Raw genomic sequence first — 17,005 nt, 5'->3', positions numbered from 1 at the left:
TATTAAAGATTAGCTGTCACGAAAGTAAGGAACAAGAGAATTGGGAGACTGTAAATAAAATAGGACACAGCCTATGTTTCCTGTTGTTCAACTTGGTCAGTGAACTGAGACTAGATTATTGATAACGCAGATCAAAGAAGTAGCCCCCAGTTTATGGGGAAACCTAACTCAGCTTTGCAAGAGGAAATATTGAATCACAGCATCATGGCTTCCAGAAAAAATAATAACAAACCAGAAAAACAAAATAAACCTCCTGTCCTGACCCCTTCGGTCTCCACCTTCTTTCAAGCGCAAGAAGGCCACATCATAGAATCACAACAAACACAGGAGACTAATTCACCTAGCATCCCCTCAGAGTGTTCTGAAAATCAGAGAGAATCGCTGCTTTCTATTCAATCACAGATTGCGAGCTTACCCTCCAAAACAAATATTGAGTCACTCAAGACTTTTATTAAAGAAGAAATAAGAGATCTTAAGAAAGACTTGAACGAGATGGGGGCTAGGCTTGAATACCTAGAAGATGGCCAAGATAATCTAAACAACTTAGTTAGCTCAAACATACAGCATCTGTCGATACAGGACTCCATTATACAGTCCTTACAAGATAAGCTAGAGGATTTAGACAACAGGGGGAGAAGGAACAATTTAAGAATCAGAGGCATTCCAGAAGAGATCCCCCAAGAACATCTAAAATCCTATGTTAAAGAACTGTTTCAGTTTTTACTACCCAGGTCTAATCCACTCGCCTCAGAAGATATTGAAAGGATTCATAGGGCCTTGAGGCCTCCTCAAAAAACCCCGGCACCACCCAGAGATGTCATCCTTCGACTGCTTAAGTTCACCTCAAGTGAAGAAATATGGCAGGCGGCCAGAACTAGGCAGACTATATCTTTCCACAACCATTCCTTGCAGATTTTTCAGGACTTATGCCCTCAAACCATTCAGCGGCGGAAAGAGGTCCACTTCATTACCACAAAACTTCAGGAGAACAATATCAGATACAGATGGGGCTACCCATTCAGCCTTATTATCCATCACGATGGATCCCAAATAATTTACAAAAGCTACAACGACCTGGACACTCTATCCAAGAAGCTTAACATCACATTTGAGGTTCCATCGGAAAAAGTTCTGGACATTCCATCAACACAGGAAGACAGACGGGGAGACCGTCCTAAAGAACAACGACCTACTTGGTCGAAAGTCCCAGCAAAAAGACTTAAAACTGGTCCAAATCCCCCTAAAGAGGGGATATGAGTAAACCCTTTTGGACTATGAATGCAAATGTGACATGTCTAATCTAACCCACTTTGTCTTAGGCATTATTTGTTTTGTCTAGAAATACTTGATTGTTCTTTTAGGTGTCATAGATTAATGATGCTCCACCTGAGCTCCCCTGGTGATGGGTAAGTTATAATTTTATCCAGATTTACCACTGTTTGAAAATTTAAGCAAACTTTATCTCCTGTTTTGATATTCTACCCTACTATTTACATTATACATTCTCACATAGGTTATACTTTCTAAATCCCCAGTTTTATATAAAAGTTGAAAATTAGACTTGCTAAACTCTGATGGCAAGCTGACACCATTCGTCCCCCTAGCAAATGGTGTATCGGTTGTCAAACAATTACACTTTAGGAAAAGGTTTTCTCTCAGAAATTGTGTGTTTTCAAAATTACAGTTCTAAATTCTACAGGAATGGTTAAAAGTAATCCTCAAATTATATTTGTACTTGCAGGTTGTTGTTTTTTTTTGTTTCATAGATATTGAAGCTCCACAGAATGGTTTACTCTTTTCTCATGTCAGTTGGTTTAAAGTCACATCATCCGGTAGGGAAGATACTGGTGTAAGGTATGTCACGCCCTGGGCCTCCTGTAACCTACATTCTGCACTCTCCACCCATCTACATTCACAATGACAGACGAGGTTAGGATAGTCTCTCATAATGTAAAAGGATTGAATTCCCCCCAGAAAAGATCCATGGCGCTCAGGGAATATAGGCGACTCCATTGCGACATAGTACTAATACAAGAGACTCATTTTAAAAGAGGAAAGGAACCTATTCTATCTCTCCGTAAATTTGGGCAAGTGTATTTAGCATCGAATTCCACTAAACATAACGGGGTGGGTATCATTGTTAAAAAAAATATTCCTTTTTGCCCTTTGAAGGTACTCAAGGATAGGGATGGGAGGTTCATCATACTGATAGGTAAGCTTTACAATAAAGTTATCACGATTGCTAACATATACGCCCCTAACACTGCCACACCACAATTCTTTCATACCCTTAGAAATTCTGTCTTAGATAACGCAAAGGGAAGTCTAATATTGGGTGGTGACTTCAATTTAGCTATGGAACCTGACATAGACTGCTCCAGGGGGGTTTCCTCAGAAAATATTGAGATCGATTAAATCTCACCTTGCCGACCTAGCAGTACACGATGCATGGAGACTGTCTCATCCCTCTACAAAGGATTACACATTTTACTCCCACCCCCATAGAGTCTATACGAGGATAGACTACATCTTTATGGATGTAACCAGCCTGGCACTAGTTAAACATTCAGATATTTCCCCGATAACATGGTCAGACCATGCCATGATTAGTTGTTCCCTTAAATGGCCTACCTCACAAAGACCCGATAGATCTTGGAAACTTGATGAGACTCTCTTGAAAGACCCAATTATACACACACAGATCCTTAACTCTTTAATAAATTATTTTAATGTGAACTGCACACCAGACGTAGATACTCACTGTCTATGGGAAGCACACAAGTGTGTAATTAGGGGGGAACTCATTGCATTAAAAGCAGCTAGGAATAGACAAAGAACACTTCATTTGAGCTCCCTACTAGAAGAATTGGGAAAACTACAAGACATTCATAAAAAATTCCCGGGTAACCTTTCCCTCCTTACCAGCATACAACATAAAAGAGACCAACTTAATCTGCTCCTTGGTCAAGAAACCAAACGAGCAGCCCTATTTCTTAAAAAAACATTTTATGAGGGCTATAACAAACAAGGCAAATTACTAGCTAGGCTATTGAGACAACGTACTAATAAGCGTCACATTATGACGGTAAAAGATCAGGGAGGGGGGACTTGGTTGACATCAAGAGACATTGCGGACCAATTTAAACAATACTACGAAAAGCTATATAATCTAGAGGGTGACGGCCTTTCTGCCACCGAACAGGACATATCCACTTACCTGTCCCGATTACACCTTCCCTCTATTACGTCAGAGCAACAGACAGAGCTCGACTTGCCCATTACCCTCAAAGAAGTTAAGGAAGCCATAACAACTTTCCCAGCGGGAAAGGCTCCGGGTCCGGATGGGTTTGGAAACCTTTATTACACCACATACAGAGATACTCTAGCCCCTCATCTGTTGTCCTATTTTCAGGATATAGATAACAGTAAGCCCTTTCCCCCCTTGGCCTTACAAGCTCACATCACAGTCATCCCGAAACTGGGCAAATCGACAGACCAAATACCCAACTACCGACCAATATCGCTATTAAACTGTGATGTTAAAATTTACGCGAAAATCCTGGCAACTAGATTAAATCGGATTCTTCCTTCCATAATTCACCAAGACCAGGTTGGTTTTATACCAAATAGAGAGGCCAAGGACAACACAGTCCGTAATATGCATTTAATTTGGCACGCAAAAGCTGGGGGCCTTCCCGCGGTGTGGCTTTCCACAGATGCGGAGAAGGCCTTCGACCGCGTCAGTTGGCTATTCCTCATGATGACTCTAAAGTCATTTGGAATAGGAGATGTAATGTTACAACGAATTTTCGCCCTATATTCGAAACCTAGTGCTAGGATAACATTAAGTGGCATTCTTTCACAACCCCTCCAGATAACCAATGGCACTCACCAGGGATGCCCCCTTTCCCCCTTATTGTTTGTCTGCTTGCTGGAAGCCCTAGCTACAAGTATTAGACTCAATAGAGATATCACAGGGATAACTCTTGGAGGGCGGGAATATAAACTCTCATTATTTGCCGACGATATCCTGTTCTCCCTCACAAATCCAGACTTATCACTGCCTCCTCTGCTGGAGGAACTAAATATGTTCAATAAACTTACCAACTTCTTAATCAACTATACTAAATCGGAGATCCTTGGAATCTCCCTCCCAGAACAAATGAAAATCAGACTCTCGCAAAATTGCCTGTTTAGATGGTGTCTGGGCTCTATAAAATACCTAGGTATTCAGCTAGCGGAAGACATGGAGAGGATCTATAAATTAAACTATATCCAGATCCGGGAAGCCCTAATTAGAGACCTTTCCTCGTGGAACTCTAGGCGACTAACTTGGATAGGGAGGATTAATACTATTAAAATGAATGCCTTTCCAAGATTATTATACATCATGCAGACCCTCCCCATACCACTTCCACCCAGATATATTACTCGGATACAGCAACTTTTTCACTCCTTTATCTGGAGGGGAAAGCAACCGAGAATCAACAAAAAGACAATGTTGCGCTCCAGGGACCAGGGAGGGATGGGAGTTCCAGACATAGAACTTTATAGAACTGCTATATTTTTTACAACGCATACTTGACTGGAGGGTTCACAAAACAGAGAATAGATGGGTAGAGATAGAACAAAATTTAAACCCAGGAACACCACTTTCGGCCATATGCTGGCATCCCAACCATCATGCTATGGTTGAAAACATTATTAATCCTATAACCAAAGAGACACTGAGACAGTGGGACATAGCAAATAAATTAAACCCATTTCTCTCATCTTGTCCTTCCCCATTGACTTCACTGATACATAACAATGAGTTTTCACTCACTAACCTAGTGGGAGTACAAGGACTGGACGAGGACACTAGAGACATAGAAGTACGTCAGGTGACGGAACATGACCAACTACTGCCCCAAAACCAGCTACAAGAGCAAGGATTTACAGTGTTCCAGGGTTGGTTTCATTACAGGCGAACACGCCATTACATACTGACTCATACGAATAGCAATAACATGTTGAGAGCCCTTACGAACCTAGAGAAATTATACACAGCACAACACCCAAAGAGACACACTTTGTCCAGGATTTATGCTATTTTGACACAGCCCCCTCCAGGTAATCTTCCCCCATCAATTGAGTCCTGGGAGAAGGAATTGGGAATTATAATCCTCCCCCACGTTGCAGTTGATATTTTTAGAAACACCAAGTCCTCTTCCTCCTCAGCTTACTTAGTAGAACTTAACTACAAAATACTTCATAACTGGTACCTCACCCCTAGACGCCTACATAGGTTATATCCCTCACTACAAGATAGATGTTGGAGGTGCGGACACATAGGCAGCAGCATGGGGCACATGTGGTGGTGGTGTAATGCAATTAACCAGCTATGGAGGCTCTGTATTGGGGAAATGGAGAAAGTCCTGAACTGCGTTCTACCCTTAGACCCCCTAATCTTTCTACTCAATAAATTTAGGAAATTGACATCTAAAGCATATCACATATTGTTCCAAATAATGAGAAACGGTGTGAAATCTATTATAGCTAAACAATGGAAAGCACAATCACCCCCAGATCTCCAGAGGTGGAGAGGCAGAGTCTCGGAGTTAATAGAATTAGAGGAATTCGGCTCCTATAAAAACAACACTAGGGACCCATATATAGAAGCCCAAGCCCTTTGGGACCACTATCTATCAGAGATAAAGAATTGAGGCCCAGGGCGGACATGCAGCAGTAGAGTTGGCCTTAGGTGAATCATTTTTGGAAAAGAGCTAGATATACTTTATAAATTTTGAGAGAGTTTTCATACTACTGTTTATAATGTGTTTAATGTTATGCAAGTACCTACAATGATAAGCAATTCCTGAAGAGTTCTGTAGACACAATTTAGTTTACTTCACTAACATAAGCTTTGAGAATAACTTGTGAATTGGCTGAACGCCATTTATTTTATTTATTGCAATACAGCATATTGGATTCTGTTATTTTTCTTATTCACTATGTACTTCCCTTGCTTGAACCAGTGTTTTGTGTTTGTAACTTATATGACATATTCTCAATAAAAAAGAATTTTGACTAAAGAGACAGTAACGTTTTTGTTTAAAATCGTTTTTATTGCATTGTTTGCCTGCCTAAATCTGTTTAACATGTCTGTGCCATCAGATAACCTATGTTCTGTGTGTGTAGAGACAAATGTGGTTCCCCCTTCGAGTGTTTGTGATAATTGTGCCATAGCGTCCAAACAAAATGAGGACAGCTCTGTTACATTTCATAATGTTGCCCAAGATGATTTATCTAATGAAGGTAGTGGGGATAGTTCTACGTCCTCTCCTTCTGTGTCTACACCAGCTTTGCCCGCGCAGGCGACACCTAGCGCGCCAGTGCTTATTTCTATGCAACAATTAACAGCAGTAGTGGATAATTCTATAGCAAATCTTTTATCCAAACTGCCAGCATTTCAGAGAAAGCGTGATTGTTCAGTTTTAAATACAGATAAAAGGGATGAACAATCAGACGCTGATGATGCTTTATCTATTTTACCCTCACATCAATCAGAATTGGCTGTGAGGGAAGGGCTGTCTGAGGGTGAAATTTCAGACTCAGGAAAAATTTCTCAACAGGCAGAACCTGATATAGTAGCATTTAAGTTTAAGCTAGAACATCTCCGCGCTTTGCTAAAGGAGGTATTAGCTACTCTGGATGACTGTGATTCTATGGTAGTACCAGAGAAGTTGTGCAAATTGGACAAATTTTTAGAGGTCCCAGTGCACGACGACGCCTTTCCAATACCCAAAAGGGTAGCGAACATAGTGGAAAAGGAGTGGGAGAAGCTAGGTGTACCCTTTGCCCCACCTCCTATATTTAAGAAAATGTTTCCCATAGTAGACCCTAGAAGGGACGCATGGCAGACGGTCCCGAAGGTTGAGGGAGCTGTTTCAACACTAGCGAAGCGCACCACTATTCCTATAGAGGACAGCTGCGCTTTCAAAGATCCTATGGATAAAAAATTGGAAGGATTGCTTAAAAAGATTTTTGTTCAGCAAGGGTTCATCCTTCAACCAGCTACGTGTGTTATTACTGTCACTTCAGCGGCGTCCTTTTGGTTCGAGGAACTAGAAAGGTCGCTCCAGAAAGAGACTTCCTATGAAGAAGTCATGGACAGAATTCACGCATTAAAATTAGCTAATTCCTTTATATTGGATGCCGCCTTTCAAATAACGAAATTGGCGGCGAAAAACTCAGGTTTTGCTATAGTAGCGCGGAGGGCGCTTTGGCTAAAATCCTGGTCGGCAGATGTGTCGTCCAAGACTAAGTTACTTAATATTCCTTTCAAGGGTAAGACCCTTTTTGGGCTGGAATTGAAGGAAATTATTTCAGACATCACTGGGGGAAAGGGCCATGCCCTCCCACAGGATAGGCCTTTTAAGGCTAAGAACAAGTCTAATTTTCGTTCCTTTCGCAATTTCAGGAACGGACCGGCTAATAACTCCACTGCCGCTAGACAAGAAGGTAACGCGGCCCAGCCCAAATCCGCTTGGAAGCCCATGCAAGGCTGGAACAAGGGTAAACAGACCAAGAAACCTGCTGCTGCTACCAAGACAGCATGAAGGGGTAGCCCCCGATCCGGGACCGGATCTGGTAGGGGGCAGACTATCTCTCTTCGCTCAGACTTGGGCAAGAGATGTTCCGGATCCCTGGGCACTAGAGATAGTCTCCAAGGGATACCTGCTAGAGTTCAAGGGACTTCCTCCAAGGGGAAGGTTCCACCTGTCTCGCTTATCTTCAGACCAGATAAAGAAACAGGCATTCTTACATTGTGTAAGAGACCTATCAAAGATGGGAGTGATAAACCCAGTCCCCTCCGGGGAACAAGGTCTAGGTTTTTACTCAAACCTGTTTGTGGTTCCCAAAAAAGAGGGAACTTTCAGGCCAATTCTGGATTTAAAGATATTAAACAAGTTCCTCAGAGTTCCATCCTTCAAAATGGAAACCATTCGGACAATCTTGCCGACAATCCAGCAGGGTCAATATTTGACTTCCGTGGATCTAAAGGATGCGTATCTGCATATCCCAATCCACAAAACTCATCATCAGTTCCTGAGGTTCGCCTTTCTGGACAAACATTACCAGTTCGTGGCTCTTCCATTCGGTTTAGCCACCGCTCCCAGAATTTTCACAAAGGTGCTAGGGTCCCTTCTAGCGGTCCTAAGGCCGAGGGGCATCGCTGTAGCACCTTATCTAGACAACATCCTAATCCAAGCGTCGTCTCTTTCCAAAGCAAGGGCCCACACAGACATTGTGTTGGTTTTTCTCAGATCTCACGGGTGGAAGGTGAACATAGAAAAGAGTTCACTGTCACCGTCCACAAGGGTTCCTTTTCTGGGAACAATAATAGATTCTGTGGAAATGAAGATCTTCCTGACAGAAGTCAGAAAGATAAAGCTTTTAAACGCTTGTCGAGTTCTTCATTCTATTCCTCAACCCTCCATAGCTCAGTGCATGGAAGTAATAGGACTAATGGTCGCAGCAATGGACGTGGTTCCTTTTGCTCGAATTCATCTAAGACCATTACAGCTGTGCATGCTCAATCAGTGGAATGGGGACTATACAGACTTGTCTCCCCAAATTCAAGTAGACCAGGTAACCAGGGACTCACTTCTCTGGTGGTTGACCCAGGATCACCTGTCTCAGGGAATGAGTTTCCGCAGACCGGAGTGGGTCATCGTCATGACCGACGCCAGCCTCTTGGGGTGGGGCGCGGTCTGGGACTCCCTGAAAGCTCAGGGCCTATGGTCTCGGGAAGAGTCGCTTCTCCCGATAAACATTTTGGAACTAAGAGCAATATTCAATGCGCTCCTGGCTTGGCCTCAGCTAGCGGAAGCCAGGTTCATAAGATTTCAGTCGGACAACATAACGACTGTTGCGTACATCAATCATCAGGGGGGAACAAAGAGTTCCCTAGCGATGAAGGAAGTAACCAAGATCATCCAAAGGGCAGAGAATCACTCCTGCCATCTATCCGCTATTCACATCCCAGGAGTAGACTACTGGGAGGTGGACTATTTGAGTCGTCAGACTTTCCATCCGGGGGAGTGGGAACTCCACCCGGAGGTCTTTGCTCAGTTAACCCAATTATGGGGCATTCCAGACATGGATCTAATGGCGTCCCGTCAGAACTTCAAGATTCCTTGCTACGGGTCCAGATCCAGGGATCCCAAGGTGACTCTAGTGGATGCATTAGTGGCGCCTTGGTCGTTCAACCTAGCGTACGTGTTTCCACCGTTTCCTCTCCTTCCCAGGCTCATAGCCAGGATCAAACAGGAGAAGGCCTCGGTGATTCTGATAGCTCCTGCGTGGCCACGCAGGACTTGGTATGCAGACCTGGTGAATATGTAATCGGCTCCACCATGGAAGCTACCTTTGAGACAGGACCTTCTAGTACAAGGTCCATTCGAACATCCAAATCTAGTTTCTCTGCAGCTGACTGCTTGGAAATTGAACGCTTGATTTTATCAAAGCGTGGGTTCTCGAATTCTGTGATAGATACTCTGGTCCAAGCCAGAAAACCTGTGACTAGAAAGATTTACCATAAAATATGGAAAAAATATATCTGCTGGTGTGAATCCAAGGGATTCTCCTGGAGTAAGATTAAATTTCCAAAGATTCTCTCCTTTCTCCAAGAAGGTTTGGATAAAGGGTTGTCAGCTAGTTCTCTAAAAGGACAGATTTCCGCTTTATCTGTCTTGTTACACAAACGATTGGCAGCTGTGCCAGATGTACAATCTTTTGTTCAGGCTTTGGTTAGAATCAAGCCTGTTTTCAGACTCATGACTCCTCCTTGGAGTCTAAATTTAGTTCTTTCAGTTCTTCAAGGGGTTCCGTTTGAACCTTTACATTCCATAGATATTAAGTTATTATCTTGGAAAGTTCTGTTTTTGGTTGCTATTTCTTCTGCTAGAAGAGTTTCTGAATTATCTGCTTTGCAATGTAATCCACCCTATCTGGTTTTCCATTCAGATAAGGTTGTTTTGCGTACTAAGCCTGGTTTTCTTCCAAAAGTGGTTTCCAACAAGAATATTAACCAGGAAATAGTTGTTCCTTCTCTGTGTCCGAATCCAGTTTCAAAGAAGGAACGTTTATTACACAATTTAGATGTTGTTCGTGCTTTAAAGTTCTACTTAGAAGCAACAAAAGATTTTAGACAAACCTCATCTTTGTTTGTCGTTTACTCTGGTAAGAGGAGAGGTCAAAAAGCTACTGCTACCTCTCTCTCTTTCTGGCTGAAAAGCATTATTCGATTGGCTTATGAGACTGCCGGACGGCAACCTCCTGACCGAATCACAGCTCACTCTACTAGGGCTGTGGCTTCCACATGGACCTACAAGAACGAGGCTTCTGTTGATCAGATATGTAAGGCAGCGACTTGGTCCTCTCTGCACACTTTTGCCAAATTCTACAAATTTGATACTTATGCTTCTTCGGAGGCTATTTTTGGGAGAAAGGTTTTGCAAGCCGTGGTGCCTTCCATTTAGGTAACCTGATTTGCTCCCTCCCCTCATCCGTGTCCTAAAGCTTTGGTATTGGTTCCCACAAGTAATGGATGACGCCGTGGACCGGACACACCAATGTTGGAGAAAACAGAATTTATGCTTACCTGATAAATTACTTTCTCCAACGGTGTGTCCGGTCCACGGCCCGCCCTGGTTTCCTAATCAGGTTGAAATTTTTTTTTTCTTTATACACTACAGTCACCACGGCACCCTATAGTTTCTCCTTTTTCTCCTAACCGTCGGTCGAATGACTGGGGGGGCGGAGCCAGAGGGGGAGCTATATGGACAGCTCTTGCTCTGTGCTCTCCTTGCCTTTCCCTGTGGGGGAGAATATTTCCCACAAGTAATGGATGACGCCGTGGACCGGACACACCGTTGGAGAAAGTAATTTATCAGGTAAGCATAAATTCTGTTTTTTATTTGGGGGGGGGGCTTTTTTATAGGGCTATTAGATTAGGTGTAATTGTTTTTATTTTGGATAATTTCATTTATTTTTCATAATTTAGTGTTTGTTATTTTTTGTAATTTAGTGTTGTTTTTTTTTTTTAATTTAGTGTTTTTTATTTTTTGTAATTGTAGATATATTTTTTTTAGTAGGGTTTTTCTTTTTAATGTGTAATTTAATTTATTTAATTGATAGTTATTTTAATTTTAGTATAATAGTAATGTTAGTTTAATATATAGTTTAAACTTAGTTTTTTTTAATTTCCTAGGTAAATTTTTATTTATTTTAAGATAAGGATATTGTAATTTTAATTTAAAGTTAGGGGTTTAGAGTTAATAGTTTAATTTAATTTTTTGCGATGTGGGGGCTGTCGATTTAGGGGTTAATAGGTTTATTTAGTGGCAGTGATGTGGAAGGCAAGAGGTTTAGGGGTTAATAACTTTATTTAGTGGCGGCGATGTCAGGGAGCGGCAGAATAGGGGTTAATATCTTTATTATAGTGTGGGCGATGTTGGGTTGCTGGGGAATAGGAGTTAATAACTATATTGTAGTGGCGGTGATGTCAGGGAGAGGCGGAATAGGGGTTAATAACTTTATTTAGGTGGCAGCGATGTCGGGAGCGGTAGGTTATGGGTTAATAAGTTTATGTAGGTGTTGCAATTTCGGGGGCAGCAGATTAGAGGTGTTTAGACGTGGGGTTTATGCTAGGGTGTTAGGTTTAAACTTAACTTTTTTTCCCATAGACATCAATGGGGTTGCGTTACGCGATCGCCATTCCGCACTTCAGGTGTTAGTTTTTTTTCTAACACGCTCCCCCCATTGATGTCTATGGGGAAAGCGTGCACAAGCATGTATTCTCAGCCCTTGGATTTTGTGCGGTATGGAGCTCCTCACAACCATATTGCATGCACAAGAATGCTTTTTAAAAACTTGTAATGGCAGCGCTCTATAGTGCAAAACTTGTAATCTAGGTGATTTTGTTCAGTTTCTGCTGAATAGTTTATGTATGTTATTTATATTTTTTTTTTAAAAATGAAAAAAAAGTCTTACTGTCCCATTAATAATGTACAATACATAAATCCAATATAAGTATAAATAAATGTCTTTTCCTTTTTCAGGACAATTTTTTCATGGCATTGACTATGAAGTTTTTAACATTCATAAAACATCAGATTCTGCAAAACCGGATGCTTCAATGATTGTAAAAAATAAGCTGCTGACAGTGACAAGGTATGGAAATAATACATAAAAGACGTATCATTATTAAGTAGATCATTCACTGGAATAGGTAAAGCAACATGTCAGCTCCAGATGTGTAAATTACTTTATTAAATTAAATAATCCCACTGCTATTTTGTATAATAATAAGCTGCAAAACAAAAACAAAAATGTGCAATATAAATAAGTGCATATTAAAATAAAATATAGTAGACTTAAAGATATATTTATTCTTCTACTTTATTATAACAGAAATATTACTGCTTGTGCTATTAACTGTTGTTTTCACTGGGTGAACCTGACATTTGTGCATAAGTGCTTATCACTGGGAGTGTCAGCAACTCCACTCTATAAAGCCATAAAATGTCAATAGTCATAGTACAGTTAAACATAACATCACTTTTAAAAGGAACTCGCTAAAAATAACAAATGACGTTTTAGTCCTAAGCAGTGCTAATGAGTAAGGATTAGTTAGGTCCAAAACTTTGCTGTTATTTTTAGTGGGGATATGACTAGAGATGGGCAAATGTTTCTAAAAATTTGAAATTTAAAATAAATTTTGATACATTTGTTTGTTTGAATCGAATTTTGAATGTTTATATAATACTCCATCATTCTATTTTCTAATTTTCATTTAGAATTTTTCAATTAAATTTGAAAATATTAGTTCAAATAATAAAATATTTAGCTATGTATTCATTCAATTTCGAAATGTAATATTCGAATTTGAATGTGACATTCGAATTCGAAAGTAAGATTCAAATTCAAAATAGTATTTCTAGTCTACAACTGTGTTTAATAAATGTAATATTCAAATTTGAATGCTACATTTGAATTCGAATGTAACATTCAAACCCAAAATAGTATTTCTAGTCTAATATTGTATTTTATAAATCTAATATTTGAATTTGAATGTGACATTCGAATTCGAATGCGGCATTCGAATTCGAAATAGTATTTCTAGTCTACAATTGTGTTTTATAAATGTAATATTCGAAATCGAATGTGACATTCGAATTCAAAAGTGACATTCGAAAACCGTAAATAACATTCGATAATAGAATTTTTAAGAATATTTGTTCTTATCAACATTCTATTATGTAAATTGAATTTCTACAATAACATTCGTTCTAACATTTGAATTTGAATATAAACACATTTGCCCATCCCTAGATATGACCCTTGAAAACATTTTATTTTTAACTGTGCTGTCACTTTTGACTTTTTATGTACCTGACTTTTGCCCACAGTACAGCAGAACAGTTCCCAATAAAGTGCCAGTCTCCAATTTCCCTGTTACAGTAGACATAAAAAGGCTTATAAGGAAACAGCAATGGAAACAGCAGCCACCCCAAATACATTTTCCATTTTTTATTTCCATCAGCCTCTGGCAACAGTAGCACGGTGCAGACATGTCCTGGTGTCAAGACTTTCCATGTGCCCACTTGTGCTGTTGCTGCTAAAGGTTTTAAAACTGTTCTCCATATATGACCATGTGCCATGGATCCTGTGTTGCTACAGGTGACTACACTGCCCACTTGTACTGATGCTCCAGTCCATGGAAATTCACTCTGAAAAAATATCAGCATATGAAAATGTTACAATTGATGGGACAAATGCTTTTGCCCAAAATAAATGTTTGCCTGTGCACATGTATAATATAATATAGATAGACAGATAGATAACATATAGATAGATAATAGAGAGATAATAGATAGACAGATAGACAGACAGACAGACAGACAGACAGACAGACAGACAGATAGATAGATAGATAGATAGATAGATAGATAGATAGATAGACAGACAGACATACAGACAATAGATAGATATTGCCTTTGGAATGATGTGATAATTTAATTTATATTCCAAGTGTGTGCTGCTTAAAGTTTGTATTCTCTTATTATGGCACATGATTTGATAAATGCAATCACTTACCTTCCATTTACTGTATTTTAGGGGTATACAAAAGGATTACAGAAAAGATCCCAGGAACGGCAGTAAAGTGCCATGTTGGTTCATTCACTATAATGGAGAGGGTCTGATTGATGGAAATTACACAGACTACATTGTTCCAAGCATATTCAGCATTCAATAATATAGGATTTGTTTTTTTGGTAAACCAGAATTCATGTTAGTCATAGAATTAAGCTATATCTGCTTGTTCCTTTTCTTTCTCACACTTACTATTTCATAGGAGCCATAATTCTAAATCATAAAATTTAAATGCAGGTGATAACATCACTTATTTCTTACCTGAATTACTGTAAAGCCTTTAATAACAGAAATGCTTAAGCCCCATGAAATAAATATGTTTGTCTCTAATAAAACATTATATCAAGAAGCGTCTGTGTGACTTAAATGTAATGGTGTAAGGAGACATTAAACTGTCATGGTACATATTAATGATAAATCAAATTTCCCATATTCCAAAAACTTAAATTCACCTCTTAATTGCTATTATATTATACATACACTACTGTACAAAAGTTATAGGCAGGTTTGAAAAAATGCTGTAAAGTAAGATTGCTTATAAAATATAAATGTATAGAAATGTTAATAGTTTATTTTTATCAATTAAAAAATGCAACATGAAACAGAAATACAAATCTAAATCAAATCAATATTTGGTGTGATCACTCTTTGCCTTCAAAACAGCATCAATTTTCAAGGTACACTTTGGCAAAGTCAGGGATTTTATAGTCATAGTCAGGTGCACGATTAAACAATGTCAAGTAAATGTGAGGAGGTAACTAGAGAGGAGGAGAGAAGATGGTCATGAGCAGAGCACAGGGTATCTGAAGACAAGGTCAGAGATAGAGGGGAACAGCGCTACTGAGAACCTTGAATGTTAGGGTCAGAATTTTGTGTTTCATTCTGCCAGCTAGAGGAAGCCAATGAAAAAAATGGCAGAGAGGTGCAGCAGATGAGGATCAACATGTAAGGAAGATAAGCCTGGCAGATGTATACCTTATGGATTATAATTAAGATAGCAGGCAGCTAGGGAGACCAGAAAAAATATATTTTTTTAAATGTGGAAACAGGATTTTACCAACAACTGGAAGAGAGGGATGCATGAAAGGTCAAGAGTGATGTCAAGGCATCAGGGACTGGGATAATGATGTTATTTTCAATAGTTATGGAGAATTGGGAGGGTCAAGATTTGGGAAGAAGGGGGGATAAGGAGCTCAGCTTTAGAGATGTCTAGCTAAGTTCGTAAGAGCACATGCAGGATGAAATATTAGAAAGGGTGTTAGTGACACAAGTTAGCGAGGAAGGCGAGAGGTAGATTTGGGTGTCATCAGCATACAAATGAAACTAATACCCTTGGAACTTTATTAAGGAACCTAAGTGTACATTAAGGAAAGAAGGGGACCAAGAACAGAGCCTTGAGGTACCCTAACAGAAAGTGGAAAAGGGGAAGAGGATGCAGCAGAGGAGGGTACACTAAAGGTATGGGGAAACAGGTAGGAACCAAGAGAGGGCTGTGTCACAAATGCAAGATAGGGTGGTCAACAATATAAAAAGGTTACAGACAGATCAGAATGTTAACAGAGAGACATGGCCTTTAGAATTTGCTGTAAGCTGATAATTAGAAACCTTCTGTGGAGTGTTGGGGCAAAATCCAGATTGCACTAGATCAAAGAGGGAGGCTGAGGTGAGGAAAAGTGAACAGGGCCGTTTCTAGGGGCAGGTGAAGTGGGCAGTTGCCCAGGGTGCAAAGTTTACTGTAGGGTTGCCAATAGCCGGCAATTTGGTGACAATAGCCAGTGTAAAACGCAGAACAGGGAATGTGTACTAAAGTCAGTGTGTGGTGTCTAATCACGGTGTGCTGCTTCTGGTTGCTGTGTGCTTGTAAGCAGGCTGAGCCAGCAGTCTTTACAGTGAAGGCAAGCCAGGAAGCTTGAAACAAAAAGTCATGACAACCGTGATGTCATGGATTGGGAGTCTTCCTCTCAGTGACTGACAGCTGCATCTTCTAATAAGAAACAAATGTAAGGAATGCTGGACCCGAAGCACCACAAGCACCACAGTCTGATAGGACTGTACTGAGAGCAGCCATTTGTTCCAAGAGTCCTGACAGGCAGACAGTGCAGTGCACTGAAGCTCAGCTCAGCACAGGCAAACACATAGGTATTTTTTCCTCTTAATTACACTATAGTTATACCCACAGAAGCTAGTACAGAAGTTTATTGGCAGCACTTTGCACATATGGTCCTTCATTCTGATGTGTTGTGCATTTCCTTTGTATAAGAAAGTAAATAGTCCTGTTTATGCAAATAAACAATATGTTCACATTAAAGTGAAGGTAAAGTTCGATAGTTTTGAATTAAATCCTATACATACAAGGAAAAAAAAATGTCACTTTCATCCTGTGTTGTCTCCGTTTTTAATTTCCATCTCGCTATATCAGAACTCAACCCTTTTTTTTTTTTTTTTTTAACATGCTGGTCACGTTTTTTCACCAGCCAATTGACTTTCAGGCCAGATAGTGGATATGCCCAGACGCCAACCAAACGGAGGCAGGTACTAACATACACTGATGGAAATATTAAAATAAATTTATTACATACAATACAATATATAAAAATACAATATATAAAACCAATATTTCATGGATCCATGATGGCTTAACAATGAATAATTAAAACAATGTATAATAAAACAATGGAGAAAATATAAAAATACAGGTATAAAAACAATACAGGTGATATAAAGACAATAGTAAACCCTCTGGATATGATTACAATAAAAGGGTTAAAAAATGACAAGTCTATGTTGAGCAGCCTAGGATGGG

The 17,005-nt window shown here is 39.9% G+C and overlaps 1 protein-coding gene across 1 annotated transcript in view; it reads left to right on the top strand.

The window, feature by feature from the left end:
- LOC128660591 (inter-alpha-trypsin inhibitor heavy chain H3) overlaps positions 1–14,552 on the top strand; it is a 372,698-nt gene extending 358,146 nt beyond the window's left edge. The window contains exons 21-22 of the mRNA XM_053714518.1: positions 12,108–12,219; positions 14,167–14,552. Of these exons, the coding sequence (XP_053570493.1) occupies positions 12,108–12,219; positions 14,167–14,305 (251 nt within the window). The 3' untranslated portion in view covers positions 14,306–14,552. The remainder of the gene's footprint in view (positions 1–12,107; positions 12,220–14,166) is intronic.
- The last annotated feature ends 2,453 nt before the right edge of the window (positions 14,553–17,005 follow it).

This window comes from Bombina bombina, chromosome 5, assembly GCF_027579735.1.
Source record: "Bombina bombina isolate aBomBom1 chromosome 5, aBomBom1.pri, whole genome shotgun sequence".
NCBI classification, from domain to species: Eukaryota; Metazoa; Chordata; class Amphibia; order Anura; family Bombinatoridae; genus Bombina; species Bombina bombina.
Note: the sequence above shows the minus strand (reverse complement) of the source record. Positions and strands in the feature narration are given on the sequence as shown.